Source organism: Grammomys surdaster, unplaced genomic scaffold, assembly GCF_004785775.1.
Source record: "Grammomys surdaster isolate TR1022 unplaced genomic scaffold, NIH_TR_1.0 165, whole genome shotgun sequence".
Classification (NCBI taxonomy): domain Eukaryota; kingdom Metazoa; phylum Chordata; class Mammalia; order Rodentia; family Muridae; genus Grammomys; species Grammomys surdaster.
The window spans coordinates 13,985,420-14,001,465 of record NW_021604613.1 but is presented as its reverse complement, the minus strand read 5'-3'; the positions used below and the strand labels follow the sequence as shown (position 1 = coordinate 14,001,465).

Here is a 16,046-nt window from a genome sequence, read left to right as displayed (position 1 = left end):
CATGTTGTTAAGGCTGGCCTCAAAGTCATACATTATTAAGGCTTCAGCCACCTTGTAACCTAATTGCTACTAGACACAATTCAGACTGCAGATTCTCCCGGATCTGAAATATTTGTAGAGGATCATCCCTAATCCAAAAATCAGAAATCCCAAAATGTCCCCAAATCTAATGGGTAAAGAAAACAACACAAAAAAAGCTACTACCATTCTCCAGAATCTAGAAGAGTTAATGAGAAAGGCGGGACACATTTGTGTGGTAGTTTCTTTTGTAATAGTAGTCTAAAACTTTTCAATTCAAGAAAAAATATGTAAAACTTAATTAAATAGGAAATTTGATTTCCTATATACCAGATATAAAAAACTTATGACACTTATCTCAATACTTATAATAGATTTGCATATATGCCATTATAAACTATTAAAGAAAGGAAAAGTGGAAACCTATATTTTGTTACATAGTCATGAATGGTATCATAATACTTATATCCTAAAATTAAATTACCACATTGTACTTTCCAGAACAGTAATATACAACAGGTAACAAACTAATCTAGAAAAAAGTACACTTTAACTTATCTTTGAAAAACAAAACTGTATTTCATAATACGTGGTAGTGATTCAACAGAAATCTTACCAGAGCCTTTCTGTGTTTATAAATAAAATCTTCAGCTGACTTAGCCCATTTTGGAAGAATAACATCGTTTACCAGTTCTTTGGAAACTTGTAAATGACCCAAATTAAATTCTAAGACACATAAAAAAAAAATCAGAACATTTTCTATTTAAAAATGATGTAAAACAAATATAAAAGAGAACATATAACTAGAAAAAAATTAATTCATTTGTCTATTGCAATATACTTTAATTAAATAATATACCATTTTTGAATTCATTTTTAGAAGGCATATCAAGTAAGAACCCTTTTTCTTAGAAAAGCCGGGAAGGGAAACCTGGGAGATGCTCAGCGGGTAAATTTTAGCTATTCGATCATAAGTATCTGAATCTGCATCTTCATCACCCATGCAAAGCCAGATACAGCGGCTCATGACAGTAACCGCAGAGCTAAGGGTGAAGACAGAAGAAATCTAGAGGCTTGCTGGGTACCCAAAGCAGCTTATCTCCAAAAGTAATGTGACGTGGGATTAAAGCTAGTGACTTCTGGCCTCTACATATAAATGCATGGGTGTATTTAAAAGTGTGTGTGTGCGCACACACACTCGCATACATATACAAAACACTCCTCCACATGTAAGTGCATGTGAAATGCACACACACATGCAAATGAAAAAGAAAAAAGAACAGTGAAGGCACAGCAATCCACACTTTAATTGGATTAAAATAAAATATTAACTATCCTCACATAAAAATGAATAATGGTCCTTTTACTAGTTAATTTATAAAATGTGGTTCATAAGTTATGGTGTAACTTATATCTTGAACTCACTCACTGAGAGTTTTGCTTTATGGAAGAATACGTATTATACTTCACAAAACACTTGCTATTACAGCTCGACTATGACATGTGACAGAACTTTCCCACATATGAGGTTTTCTTGTTCATACACTATGAGAAGAAAAAAACGCCTTAAAATACCAGTCTTGAAGTACTATTGTGCTGCCTTGAATACTACATTTCCTAAGTCTAGGTTAGGTGTAAAGGTCCAAGTGACAAGGACCACAGGGTGCCAGGCTTTCTGATGGGTGATCACTGTGCGGCAGCTAATGTTTTGTCCACTTCAAAGTTGTCTCCCTTCGAATTCATTGCAGAACCTTCGCCTCATTTGCACATTCATTTCTGCCCTGAATGTCATACCTATTCCATGTGATTAGCTAAGTGGTAGAGGACACAGTTGTAGAGAATGAAGTTACAGGAGCTGTACTTAAGAAAGGAAACAACAGATCTATATCTACATTTTGGTAAGATGCTGTAGTTTCAAGCTACTTCAATTATTTATAACAAAGAGAAGAATTAGCCATAAAACAAAGCCAAAATACTTGGAGTAACAGAGTGAGCATACAGAAAGAAATTGGCCATGGTACTACTATACAATCTGAAAAGAAATTATCTCTCAACTTGAATTAAAAAAAAAAAAAACAGCTGGGCAGTGGTGGTGCACGCCTTTAATCCCAGCACTTGGGAGGCAGAGGCAGGGGATTTCTGAGTTTGAGGCCAGCCTGGTCTACAGAGTGAGTTCCAGGACAGCCAGGACTACACAGAGAAACCCTGTCTCGGAAAAAACAAAAACAAAAACAAAAAACAAAAAACCCAAAAACCAAACCCTAAGACCTTATTGTGCAGTTTTGTGTTGATCTTTATTGCTATTCTATTAGATGATACATTTATCTTCTGCCCAAGTTCCTATATCAGGTCATTAAGATAATTACAGTTATACATAGGGATCATGAGGTCACAGGGCTGAAGGCAGCAATCAGCTCCAATAAATATAATGCATTGCAAAGCAAAGAATATCTTTAAGTTTTCTATTCAAATTCAGCCCAATCACTCTTCTCCCAGATACCCAACGGCTTTAGTAAATTACAGTCTAATAGCTGATTAACAACCTACATCAAACATAAAACAAAATCTTGCATAGATAGTTGTGTTCTAAAAACAAATGTAAGGCTAGGGAAGCAGTTTGGTTGTGGAGTGTTCGCAAACTGTGCAAGTCTCTGAGTTCAATCTCTAGCATCCCACAAGGAATAAAAAAGAAAAGAAAAAAAAAAGGAAAGAAAAAAAGCCAAATAACTACAGAAAAAAGACTTGAATATTTCTAAGATGTAATAATTAACCATGCATCTTTACTCAAAAAACCTAATTTTTTCAAAAGCTGGAATGACTTAGCCATTATTTTAAATGTGCACCTTTTGTACATTCCAAATAAAGAGTCAGTAGAAGGACATTTTTATCTTTGTGAGTTATACGATTTCTTGTAACTACTCAAGTTGACCATTAATTTCTGAAAGCAGTTATAGATAGGTAACACATAAATAAACTGGTAAGTCTGTTGTAATGATACTCTGAAAACATAGGTTTGCTTGCTCATGGATCAGCTCACTGACCTAGGTCCAGTTACTTGAAAGACTTGTAATGGCAGTGTACAGTACAGTTTGGTGTCTCTAGTAAAGACTGCTCATAGCTAAGTTCTCTTAGTTTCCTGCATCACCCACGGCTCTGGAAAGTAAGACTTGGCTCTGTATGTCACTTCCCTGGTGTAAGTTAAATTTTGTCACTGAGTAATCGACACACAAAACCGACTGTAAATATAGTATGCAATATTACAAAAAAAGTCCTTAAAACTGCTTTTTTGTATTTTTAATTGGAACCTGTTGAATAAAAATTTATATCCCTTATTTCTTACCATTTTGATTTTCTAGAAACTCTGGGAAATAGAAGAATTCAGGAATAAGTTCTTTTACATCATATGTATTATCCATAAGTGCTTGCCAGGTAGCAGGGATGGAGTGGAACTGCCGGTCTGCACAGTCAAACCTGCACGTGGGAACAAAAGACAAGAATTTACTGGATGAAAACAAGATGCGCACATCAAGAACATCGACGCTGTCTTCAAACTTCCCAATGACTGCAGCTGGTCTTTCTTAACCTTCCTATTTAATATCTGAAAACAACTTTTATCTTTATGATAACCATCTATAATTCATAGTTTGTTGTCAGGAGTTAATACTATCATAATTGCCAAAACAAAATATTGTTTTGTTTAAACTAATTGAAAATCAAATCTCAAAAAAAAACAAAAAAACAAAACAAAACAAAACAAAAAAAAGAAAAAAGAAAATCAAATCTCACTAGAACACAATTTCACGTTAATTAAATATAATCTTTAAAGACTTTTAATCAAAGCTGTATGTTGAATATGTGGGACACTGGTAGAGGGCTTCCCTGGAATGCTCAGGGCCTCTGTGTTGAACCACAAAAGAATGTTAAAAACACAAAATTTGCTGAGTAAATTTATTACAAAAAGTGAATGTGAATTATATATTTAAAAAATCAAAGTATACAGTGGGCAGAGTTTAATGCCTTAAAATCCCAGAAATTGAATGCTGAGGTAGGACTATTCCAACTACAGGACCAGACTAGCATACAGAGTGAGTTCTGGGGCAAGGTAGGCTACCTGATGAGAGCTTGTTTGTAAAAGAAAAAAAATCTGAGTTCAAAAATGATTCTAAATATAATCGTATTTATATTTTTTGTTAAGAGATTTACAAAAATGCTTCAAACTAATCGTTAATACATCATTAGCAGAAACTCTTACACTAAAAGCCAGAGTAAAAGTAGAGAAATAGTATTGTGGCTAAGCATCTGTAAATTATTTACATGTGTTACTAGCTTACTTTAACATTTTAAGATAAGATCTCTTACTGAACCAGGATCTCATGATCTCACCTAGACTAGTCTCACGCTAGACTGGCTGGCTAGTGAGCTCTGAGGATCAGCCTGTCCCCAGTCCTGAGCACACATTTTTACTGGGGTGCTGGAGATCCAAACTCAGGTCCTCATGCTTTGTATGGCAGGCAATCAACTGAGCCATTTCCTCAGCCCATAAATTTTAATTAGTTGATTTAGGTTTCATTATAGGCGTGACAGCTGGAAAAACCTCAAGTAGTAATTATCTAATTGGATTGTGTTTTCCTTAATTACAAAAAACGTAACATTCCCTTGATTTTTCTTGATGCTATGTTCATGGAAAAATTAAGCTATGGACTTTAGTCTAAAATGGTGAATTGATACTAATGACTAATTTGATTTTTTTTAAAAGACTGAGCCTCATGTAATTCAGCCTTGACCTTGCTATGTAGAAGAGGATGACCTCAAACCCTGCCTCCACCTCCTAGATGCTGGGACTACTGTGCCTTCATATCAGGTTTACACAATGGTGGGCTCGAACCCAGAGCACTAGGCCTGCTAGGTAAACACCTTATCCTGAGCTACATCCCCATCCATAAATTTGACTCTTTTGTAAATGTCTACTGATGTTGGACTCATTTATCCATTCGCAGAAATGCTATTACTAACATAGGTGCACGAATTTTTATGTCTTCAATCATGTTGGGTAGAAATTTAGAAGCAGAATTGCTAGTGATAATAATTTCATGTTTAATGTTTTAGATAATTGCCAGATTGTTTTCTATAAAGATCACTATTTTAAAATTCTACTACCTTTATTTTCTAGTTTTACATCACAATCTTCAAACAGTAGCTTTATCTTTTTTATTTTTAACAAATGATTAATTATAGTCTGGGAAATGATCTCTCTTTGTGATTTTGACTTGAATTCCCCTGATGGCTAATGATATTGCACATCTTTGTATGTGTTAGACACATGTCTATTCAGACTTTTTTCCATTTTTAAATTCAGTTTTATATTATATGGTTGTAAGGATTCTGAATATATTCTAAATACAAGTTCCTTAGTGGACTGTCTTGGTTGTTTGTACTTTCCTGATGGTATCTTATAAGAACAAACAAGTCATTTTAAAGCTTTGTGAAATCACATTTTTTCATACAATTATTTAAAAATAAACCTAGTTATACTTCCTGTATCTTATGAAGGAAAATAATTTCATGTCAATGCAACATTTTATTGATGCTTAATAATATTAGAGACTGAATCTCTTCTTGAAAAACCAAGGTTTATTGTAATTAAGAGGGGGCTGGCTCAGTGGTTAAGGACTGCTCTTCCAGAGGACCTGGGTTCAATATCCAGTACCCACATGGCGGCTCACATACGTATAACTCCAAGATCTGACACTCCCACATAGACATACATGCAGGCAAAACACCAATACACATAAAATAAAAAATTATTATTAGCCGGGCAGTGGTGGCGCACACCTTTAATCCCAGCACTTGGGAGGCAGAGGTAAGCGCATTTCTGAGTTTGAGGCCAGCCTGGTTTACAGAGTGAGTTCCAGGACAGCTTGGGCTATAAAGAGAAACTCTGTCTCAAAAAACCAAAAAAATAAAAAAATAAATAAAATGGCTGCTATGAATTCCCAACTACTTCCTCTATCGAGTCTTTAAGAAGAAATATTTTTAGGAATACTGTAGTGCTACTGACATTTGCCTATCTATGGACAGCTCAGACTTAGCTCTAAATCACATTAGTTCTGTAATGAGAGAAGGGAGTAATTACCTGGAATTGAACCCATGACCCTGCACATGTTAGACAAGTTCTCAGCCACTGGGCAACATACTTGGTCTAATATCTAATGATAAACATCTGATTGATTTCTCAAAATGGTAAGGATTGCAAATGTACACTAGAATAATAGTGGAAAAAGTCATATTCAAATGTCTTATATATGAATCAATTTGAATGGGCTGTTCTTAAACTACTCTGGCTGATTTTCTCTAAATTAAATCCTAGTAGATAATTTAAAAGCCATGACTCCATCATTCAGAACATGACATCAAAGTGAATAGTTCTCAGCTTTACAATCAGAGGAAAATGGTTTTTGACTGCGAGCATACCGTCCACTCTGAAGCTGGATGTGGAGGGTAGTGAACGGCTCCACACGGATGAGATAGTGCATGACGCCTGCAGAATTGGAATAGTGAGTACCATAGTGAAACTTATCAATAGTTCCCATCGGGTCTTCAAAATTCTCGTACCTTTAAGAAAAAGTGAAGTTCATAAACATAACAAAATGGTAATACAAGAGTCGAAATCTGTACTGGTTAGCTTATAGCAGAGTATTTTTAAAAAGTCAATCTTAATCATATGCTTTCCTATTTAAGTATCTGCATCCCCACATATAACTATAGGAAAAAAAGTTAATACCTAAGAATGTTTCACAAACAGTGAAATATCAGTAAAAAAAAAAAAAAGCTTTTGAAGCATTTAAGATACTTTTTACTTAATGTTACACATATAGGTGTTTGCCTGAATGTCTATGCACCACTTGCATGTCTAGTATCAGTGTAGGCCAGAGAGGGAGTAGGCTCCCCTGCACCTGGGGTTACAGAGGCTTGTGAGCAGCCATTTGGGTAACAGAGACTGAATCCAAGTGCTTTGCAAGAGCAGCGATGCTCTCAACTACTGAGTCATCTCTCCAGCCACATACGTTTTGCATAATACAATAGTAACATATGATGACTATAGAAAATATTTGAAATAGAGATTAGAAAACATTTCTGTAGTATCTAATATACTTCCTTGATATAAAAATCTTTCGGAAAGCAAACCAGTAGCCAACATCAAGCTAAATGGAAACCTGAAGCAATCCCACTAAGATCAGGGACTAGACAAGGCTGCCCACTCTCCCCCTACCTATTCAATATACTCCTGGAAGTCCTAGCCAGAGCAATTAGACAACAAAAAGAAATCAAAGGGACACAAATAGGAAAGGAAGAAGTCAAAATATCGCTATTTGCAGATGATATGATAGTATATTTAAGTGACCCCCAAACCTCCACCAGAGAACTCCTAAACCTGATAAACAACTTCAGCAAAGTTATAAAATCAACTCAAACAAATCAGTAGCCTTCCTCTACATGAAAGATAAACAGACTGCAAAAGAAATTAGGGAAATGACACCCTTCACAATTGTTGCAAATAATATAAAATACCTTGGTGTGAATCTAACCAAGCAAGTGAAAGACCTGTATGACAAGAACTTCAAGTCTCTGAAGAAAGAAATCGAAGAAGATCTCAGAAGATGGAAAGATCTCCCATGCTCATGGATTGGCAGGATTAATATAGTAAAAATGGCCATCTTGCCAAAAGCAATCTACAGATTCAATGCAATCCCCATTAAAATCCCAACTCAATTCTTCACAGAGTTAGAAAAGGAAATTCTCAAATTCATATGGAATAACAAAAAACCCAGGATAGCGAAAACTATTCTCAACAATAAAAGAACTTCGGGAGGAATCACCATCCCTGACCTCAAGCTGTACTACAGAGCAATAGTGATAAAAACTACTTGGTATTGGTACAGAGACAGGCAGGAAGATCAATGGAATAGAATTGAAGACCCAGAAATGAACCCACACTCCTATGGTCACTTGATCTTTGACAAAGGAGCTAAAACTGTTCAGTGGAAAAAGGACAGCATTTTCAACAAATGGTGCTGGTTCAACTGGAGGACAACATGTAGAAGAATGAAAATTGATCCATTCTTATTCCCTTGTACAAAGCTCAAGTCTAAGTGGATAAAGGACCTCCACATAAAACCAGATACACTGAAACTAATAGAAGAGAAGGTGGGGAAGAGCCTCGAATACTTGGGCACAGGGGAAAAGTTCCTGAACAGAACACCAATGGCATATGCTCTAAGATCAAGAATTGACAAATGGGACTTCATAAAATTGCAAAGTTTCTGTAAGGCAAAGGACACTGTCAATAGGACAAAACGACAACCAACAAATTGGGAAAAGATCTTTACCAATCCTTCATCTGATAGAGGGCTAATATCCAATATATACAAAGAACTCAAGAAATTAGACTCCAGACAACCAAAATACCCTATTAAAAAATGGGGTATAGAGCTTAACAAAGAATTTTCAACGGAAGAAACTCGAATGGCCGAGAAGCACCTAAAGAAATGTTCAGTATCCTTAGTTGTCAGGGAAATACAAATCAAAACAACCCTGAGATTCCATCTCACACCAGTCAGAATGGCTAAGATTAAAAACTCAGGTGATAGTAGATGCTGGCGAGGGTGTGGAGAAAGAGGAACACTCCTCCATTGTTGGTGGGACTGAAAGATGGTGCAGCCACTTTGGAAATCAGTGTGGCGGTTCCTCAGAAAATTGGACATAGCATTACCTGAGGATCCAGCTATACCACTCCTAGGCATATACCCAGAAGATGCTCGAACATATAACAAGGACATATGCTCAACTATGTTCATAGCAGCCTTATTTATAATAGCCATGAGCTGGAAAGAACCCAGATGTCCTTCAACTGAGGAATGGATTCAAAAAATGTGGTATATTTACACAATGGAGTATTACTCAGCTATTAAAAACAATGAATTTGAGAGGTTCCTAGGTAAATGGATGGAACTAGAAATTATCATCCTGAGTGAGGTAAGCCAATCACAAAAGAACACATATGGTATTCACTCACTGATTATTGGATATTAGCCCAGAACCTTGAAATGCCCAAGATGCAACTCACAGGCCACAAGAAGCTCATGAAGAAGGAAGACCAAGTGGGGTTGATTCGGTCCTTCTTAGAAGGAGCAACAAAATACTCAAGGGAGCAAATATGGAGACAAAGTGAGGGACAGAAACTGAAGGAGGGGCCGTCTCAAGACCATTCCACCTGAGTATCCATCCCATGTGCAGTCACCAAAGGTAGATGCTGATGTGGAAGTCAGGAAGTGCATGCTGATAAGAGCCTGATATGGATGTCTCCTCAGAGGTCTTCAAGAGTCTGACATATTCAGAGGCAGATGCTCACAACTAGCCATTGAACTGATAATGGGGTTCCCAATGGAGGAGTTAGAGTGAAGGCCATTGGAACTGAAAGGGTTTGTGGCCCCATGAGGAGAGCAACAATACCAACCAACCACAGCTCCCAGGGTCTAAACCACCAGCCTGGGAGCACTTAGGGAGGGATCCAGGGCCTCAGCTGAATACGTAAGAGTGGAGGGCCCTGCTGGGCATAGGTGGAAGAAGAGAACCTTGACCTCATGAAGGCTGGACGCCCCAGGGGGTGGGAATTTTGAGGGTGGGGAGGTGGGAGTGGGGGGGGGTAGACAGAGGTTACATCCACAGAGAAGAAGGAGGAGGGGTGAGGGGATAGGGGGTTCCTGGGTAGGTGGGGGATGGGGTAAGGGGACAACATGAAATGTAAATAAAACATCCAATAAAAAAATTAAAAAAAATCTTTCTGACAAATAATTAATAATTTATGATTTTGCTTTTTAAAGATTTATTTTATTATTGTTATTGAAGTATTTGTATGTGTGTTAAGCAAGTGAATTTCATGTATATGTAGGTGCCCTTAGAGGCCAGATGTCAGATGCCTTGGAGCTGCAGCTGTGGGCTGTTATGTGCCACAGTAAGCAGGTAAACAGAACCAAACTTAGGAGTCCTGGAACATGTGTTCTTAACTGCTAAGGCATCTCTCTGCGTCCCATAACTTTACTCTTCAGTGTGTATGCATGCATGCATGGTGCACATGTCGAGGTCACAGGATAACCTGCAGAAGTTGTTCATCTGGGTTCTGGGACTCAAATTCAGACTGTAAGAACTGGTGACAAGAGCCTCTATCCACTGTGTCAACATGCCAGCACTAATGTTTATTCTAATGAATAATATACAAAATTTTATTCAGCAACAGTGAGGATTAAACCAAAGTTTCACACATAACAACTAAGTGCTTATTTAATGGGCTACACACTTCCTGCACTATAAATATAGTTCTATTTTTTTTTTTAAAAAATCACATTTGTTTAATGTATGTGTCAAAGCTTGTGTGTCAGTGTACACAAAGAGATCACGGTGCTGGGCGGTGGTGGTGCACGCCTTTAATCCCAGCACTTGGGAGGCAGAAGCAGGCGGATTTCTAAGTTCAAAGCCAGTCTGGTCTACAGAGTGAGTTCCAGGACAGCCAGGGCTACACAGAGAAACCCAGTCTCGAAAAAACAACAACAACAACAAAAAAAACCAAACCAAACCAAACCAACCAACCAACCAAACAAACAAACAAAAAACCAAAGAGAACACGGCACAATTCGTAGAAGTCAATTCTCTCATTACATCCACTATAGAAATTTACTATGGTAGTTTCTCACAAAACTAAACTGAGATCTACCCACTCATGCCACTCTAGGGTATTTAGCCAGATGACTTCAAGTCAACTTGCACATAAGTGTTTATTGTAGCATTATTAACAATAACTAAGCTACAGAACCAACACAGGTATCTAACAAGAGGAATGGATAAAGAATAGGATTGTTTTTAGTCATAATGAAGAATGCAGTTATGCCATGCACACAAAAATGAATGTAACTATAAAAGTCATATTAAGAGAGTGAAAGTAGTCTCATAAACATTGTTTTTGTTCTCTCAATTACAGTTCCTAGATTTTATACAGATACATAAAATCTGGTATAATATATGTAAATATATGTAAATATATGGCAAAATGGTCTAGAAAAATAGGATACAGGAAAGGCAAAAAGAGCCAATCATGGTGAAATATATTGAACATACATTGTATATTTCTGTGAAATTTTCCTTCTGTAACATATGTACACTGAATATAAACAATGATATTTGAAAAAAAATTAAGTAGCTTCTGTTAAAAAAAGATAACATGAAACTGGAGAGATAGCTCAGTGGTTAAGAACATATGTTGCTCTTCTAAAGGACCTGAGTTTGGTCCCAAGCACCCACGTGTGGCTCACAACCTTCTGTGACCCAGTTCTAGCATATTTGATGTCCATTTCTGGCCTCTGCCGATATCAGGCATGCAAGTGGTAAACAGATATACAAGCAGACAAAACAAACATACACATTAAAAAAAATGTTTTTCCAAGCGTTTAGGGGCTGGAGAGATAGCATAACAGTTAAGAGCACTAGCTGCTACACAGGGGACCAGAATTCAATTCCTGGCACCCACACAGCAGCTCACAGGCACCTGTACCTTCATTTCCAGATCCACCCTCTTTTGACCTCTGCAGGCACAAATGTAGTGTGCATATGTGTGTGTGTGTGTGTGTGTGTGTGTGTGTATATACACACATACATATATATATGCTAGAAAACGACAATCATACTCATAAAATAATAATTAAACATATACTTTTTAATTTAGAAAAGGTAACATTTAGTTGTTTTGATTGAGATCAGTACAAATTTAAACAATGAGTATCTCAAAAGATTTAAAAAGCACTTACTTTTCACGCATAGCTTTGGCATTTTTTTCATTAACTACTCCAATTGGTTTAGAAAGATCTCGAAATACAGTGGGGTTATTTAGGTCTAATTCTTCTGAAGTATAATCTTGCAAAATCCAGGGAAACTAAAGAGATATAATTCAAAATTTAGACATTTCTTCCTATAGAACCTAGAGAACATCAAACATAAAATGTTCATAAAGATAGACGGATAATCACTAAGAATAGTTTTCCCTATTATAAATACTTTAAAGATATATTGTGCCTGGCAATGGTGGCGCATGCCTTTAATCCCAGCACTTGTGAAGCAGAGGCAGGCAGATTTCTGAGTTCGAGGCCAGCATGGTCTAAAGAATGAGTTGGAGGACAGCCAGGACTAGACAGAGAAACCCTGTCTCAAAAAACAAAAACAAAAACAAAAACAAACAAACAAAAAACACAACCCCCCTCCAAAAAAAAAAAAAGACTCCCAGAAGCAGTCTCCCAAAACACTCTCCATCATGCCTTGTTCACTTTCAACTCTCTAAAACTGAAAGTTCATGGTAAATCTGCTGCTGACTGCCTCTGGCATCGCTGAGACCAATAAAAACTATATGCCACAGCTATGTGGAAGGACCCTCTTACCCTTAAATGGAATGGCTGGGACCCAGTTCTCATATGGAGCTGAGGATTGATATGCCTGTTGGATACTACAGAAGGCACAGCTAAATGGCTGCCAAAAAGATTAATGAAATAAATAGATACACCCACAAAGCCAGGCCCAACCATAAATAAGATAAATAACAATTGACATCCAGGGAAGAGAAATCTCCCTGAGAATTCCCTTCTTTTTCCTTTCCAGGTAAAAATGAATCACCCGTGATGTCTGCTGTTAGAAGTTCTAATCCTGATGCTAGCCTCTGGACGCATACTACTCAGACCTTAGATGGGCCATTGACAAGGACATCAAACAGCTAGAGATTGACATCACTAATCTGAAGACATCCCTCGTTCTACTTTCTGAAGAGACCTCCAAAAATTGCAAAGGACTTTATTGGACTTGATTCACTCTTTTACAATAGAAAAGACTGTGTACAGCTCTTGACAGTGTACAGCCCTTAAAGAAGAATGTTGCTTTTACATGGATAAGACAGGGATGGTTAAAGAGAGCATGAAAAAGGTCAGAGAAGGCCCTGAGAAAAGTCAGAGAGAGAGAAAGAGAAAGATGAGAGCTAGTACAAGAATTGGTTTTCAACCTCTTCATGGTTGTCAACCCTACTTCCTCCCATCTTGGGACCATTAATTGGGTTATTTTTGCTTATTTCTTTTGGTCCCTGGGCCTTAAATAGGCTAACTTTGTGAAACAACAGATAGATAATTTGGTAGCAAAACCTACTCAGATACATTATCATAAGTTGGCTGTGGAGGACCATGAGACTCAAGATGAGGTTTTACTCTATCCAGGGTGTTCCCAAAACCCATCTCCACCCAACCTAAAAGGGGGGACTTCTGCCCCTAGACCAAGCAGAGAGGGGCCACCCAGAACCCCCTCTGACAGGCGATCTGAATTCTTGCTTAGGCTGCGAGGCTAAGCACTGCAAGGGAATATAAATAAAAGTTAAAAATATCTCTCTGGGCTCCCTGAGGGACAAGCCTGACTGCTTAGGGGTTGATGTCAAAAGTATCCCCTCTCCAGGAAAAAGACATTGGGATGGCCCACATGCCTCACTGGACAACGACAGGGGGACAGGAGCCATTACAAGGTCCCTTTCAATTACTGGAGGTCAGACCTCTATCCCCGCCTTTGCAAGATTAGAATCGCCACAGCCCTTCTATACTTAGAGAAGGGAGGAGATGTCAGGGGCAGCCCTGCTTATACACTGAAGGCCTAATATCATTCATAGGCCTAAAATCAGCAATAGGCCTGTCATACATGTATGCTAACACAAAGTCTTGGGTCTCAGTGGAAAAACACTGAAACAGATGGCTATATGCTATTGTAAACAGGTAGCTTTTGTGGAAATTTACCAGCCTGAGTAGTCATAGACCTTGTAAATAGGTAGCCTTGGCAGATAATACCAACTTAGATAAGGACAAGTGAATCACAGGCAGAGTCATAGTGACCTGTCCCTTGAACCCTCACCCAGCCGATACCCCGTTCTGAAAATATCTGTATTCCCCCTGAACACCCACACTCCAGTGTCATCCCCTTCCCCATATCCTGCCTTTCTGTGTTTATAACCCCTGTGTAAATAAGGAAAAATTACGATTTGGTTTAATAAAAAAAAAAAAGAAAAACCAAAAAAAAAAGATATATTGTAATACTTATTTATCTTCAGTTCAAGTGAGTAATTTTCAGTAATGCTTCAGAGCTATTTTTTAATAAAATAAAAAAGGACTTTACTTTTAATTACTAGTCTTCATGTTTTAATACATCTTTAAAAATATGAAGGTGGAAAACATATAGGGAAAGCATGTACACTTTGTATGTTTCTTTTACAGTGCTTGAGATTAGACCCAGAGCCTCACATATGGCAAAAGAACATTCTACCACTGAGCTATACCCAAGCCTCTCCGTCTTTTCTAAATAAAAACATAAACATCATATATAATTTCATACATTATAAAGTATAAGTTAATTTTATTTTTGAGATTTATATAAAACTCACCACAGGGTACTGTGCAAGGTCATTATAGGTCCGTCCTGCCATGGTATTTATTTGAATGAGGTAGTCAAAGTTTGTTATCTCTCTATTCACCCATTTCTAGACATCACAAAAAACAGTATCAGAATCATATCATATAACCTCTTAGAATATGACAATTATTAATAATCAACCTAATTTTTGTAATCCTTATCTCTATTATCTTCATGATTGAAGATAGGGAGCTAAAAAAAGTTTAACATGTAGACAACTCAACTTCTTCACAATCTACTTCTTTAAAAAACTACTCTCTAAGAAAAAGAGCAAAAGAATTAAACATAAGTACCACACTATACTCTGGAAAGTCTTAAATAAGAATTAAGTGTGGCCCGGGGTGGTAGTGCACATGTGTTATTCTAGCTACTCAGGTGGCAGGATGACACGCTGGAGGACACCATGGCCAATTTACCAACCATTAAAACAATAAGTCAAGGGATACAGGTTAGTGTAGAGCACTTTGTCAGTGCAACACTCTGGATTTAGTCCAATGTAACATGAAGAGGAAAAATTAATACTTTTCCTCAATTAAATGTTTTATTTATCTTAAAATTTTAATTTCTAGAAGGCCTGCCCTATCTTTGACATTTTCATGCTATATGTACTAAAAGGCACTGCCTTAACATTCTAAAGCATTCGAGCTAGGCTAAGGTTACTGGATTTTAGACTGACTAGCTATCTGAAGAAAAATCACCTTTAAAGAACAAAAATGAGGTGGGATTAGAAAAATCATTTCTTTCTATTAATCTCGTCATTATGTTTAGTCTTGTAATGACTGTACCCAGTTGAGTTATATACATCAGAGTTTTCCTGACAGAGTAACAATCTACTTTAATTCACTGTGGATCGAAAGTAAAGGTTTATAATTATGGTGAACAGTGAAAAATGGAATTTGTATGTTCCAATCCATAAAGTGAAATCTTCAATTTGAGATATATTTCTATATATAGGAAGTTCAATTGTTCTTAGGTGTAAGATTGAGACATCAGTAGTTAATGAATAAATTTTATTCAAGAGCAAAAGGAACTGTATGTTATTAAACAAGGCTTATTTCTGACAACAGAAAAGAATTCTTGGCTGGAGGACCTCACAGAAGAGCCTGGCATAAATGGAGTCCTGTATCCAATTCTTATCACACACCCCCATACAAAGATAATTATTCTAATTGGAATTTTTTCTAAATGGAAGAACAAAGATTACACCTTTAATCCCAGCACTTAGGAGGCAGAAGTGTGTAGTTCTTAGTATCTGAGGCCAGACTGGACTATATAGCCAGTTCTAGGACAGCCAGGGCTAGATAGAGAGACCCTGCATCAACAAAAGCAAAACTATCTAACGAACTAACTAACTAACCAACCAACCAACCAACCAACCAACCAACCAACCAACCAACCAACCAGTCAAATAAAAGAATGAATGAGTGAGTGAGTGAGTGGATGGATGGATGGATGGATGGATGGATGGATGGATGGATGGATGGATGGATGGATGG

The 16,046-nt window shown here is 37.2% G+C and overlaps 1 protein-coding gene across 1 annotated transcript in view; it reads right to left on the bottom strand.

Annotated features, from left to right (window-relative positions):
- Positions 1-16,046, bottom strand: part of Nbeal1 (neurobeachin like 1) — a 138,723-nt gene that overhangs the window by 33,177 nt on the left and 89,500 nt on the right. The window contains exons 36-40 of the mRNA XM_028765733.1: positions 14,522-14,617; positions 11,874-11,998; positions 6,490-6,630; positions 3,359-3,489; positions 635-744 (exon numbers count right to left, since the gene is read on the bottom strand). Of these exons, the coding sequence (XP_028621566.1) occupies positions 635-744; positions 3,359-3,489; positions 6,490-6,630; positions 11,874-11,998; positions 14,522-14,617 (603 nt within the window). The remainder of the gene's footprint in view (positions 1-634; positions 745-3,358; positions 3,490-6,489; positions 6,631-11,873; positions 11,999-14,521; positions 14,618-16,046) is intronic.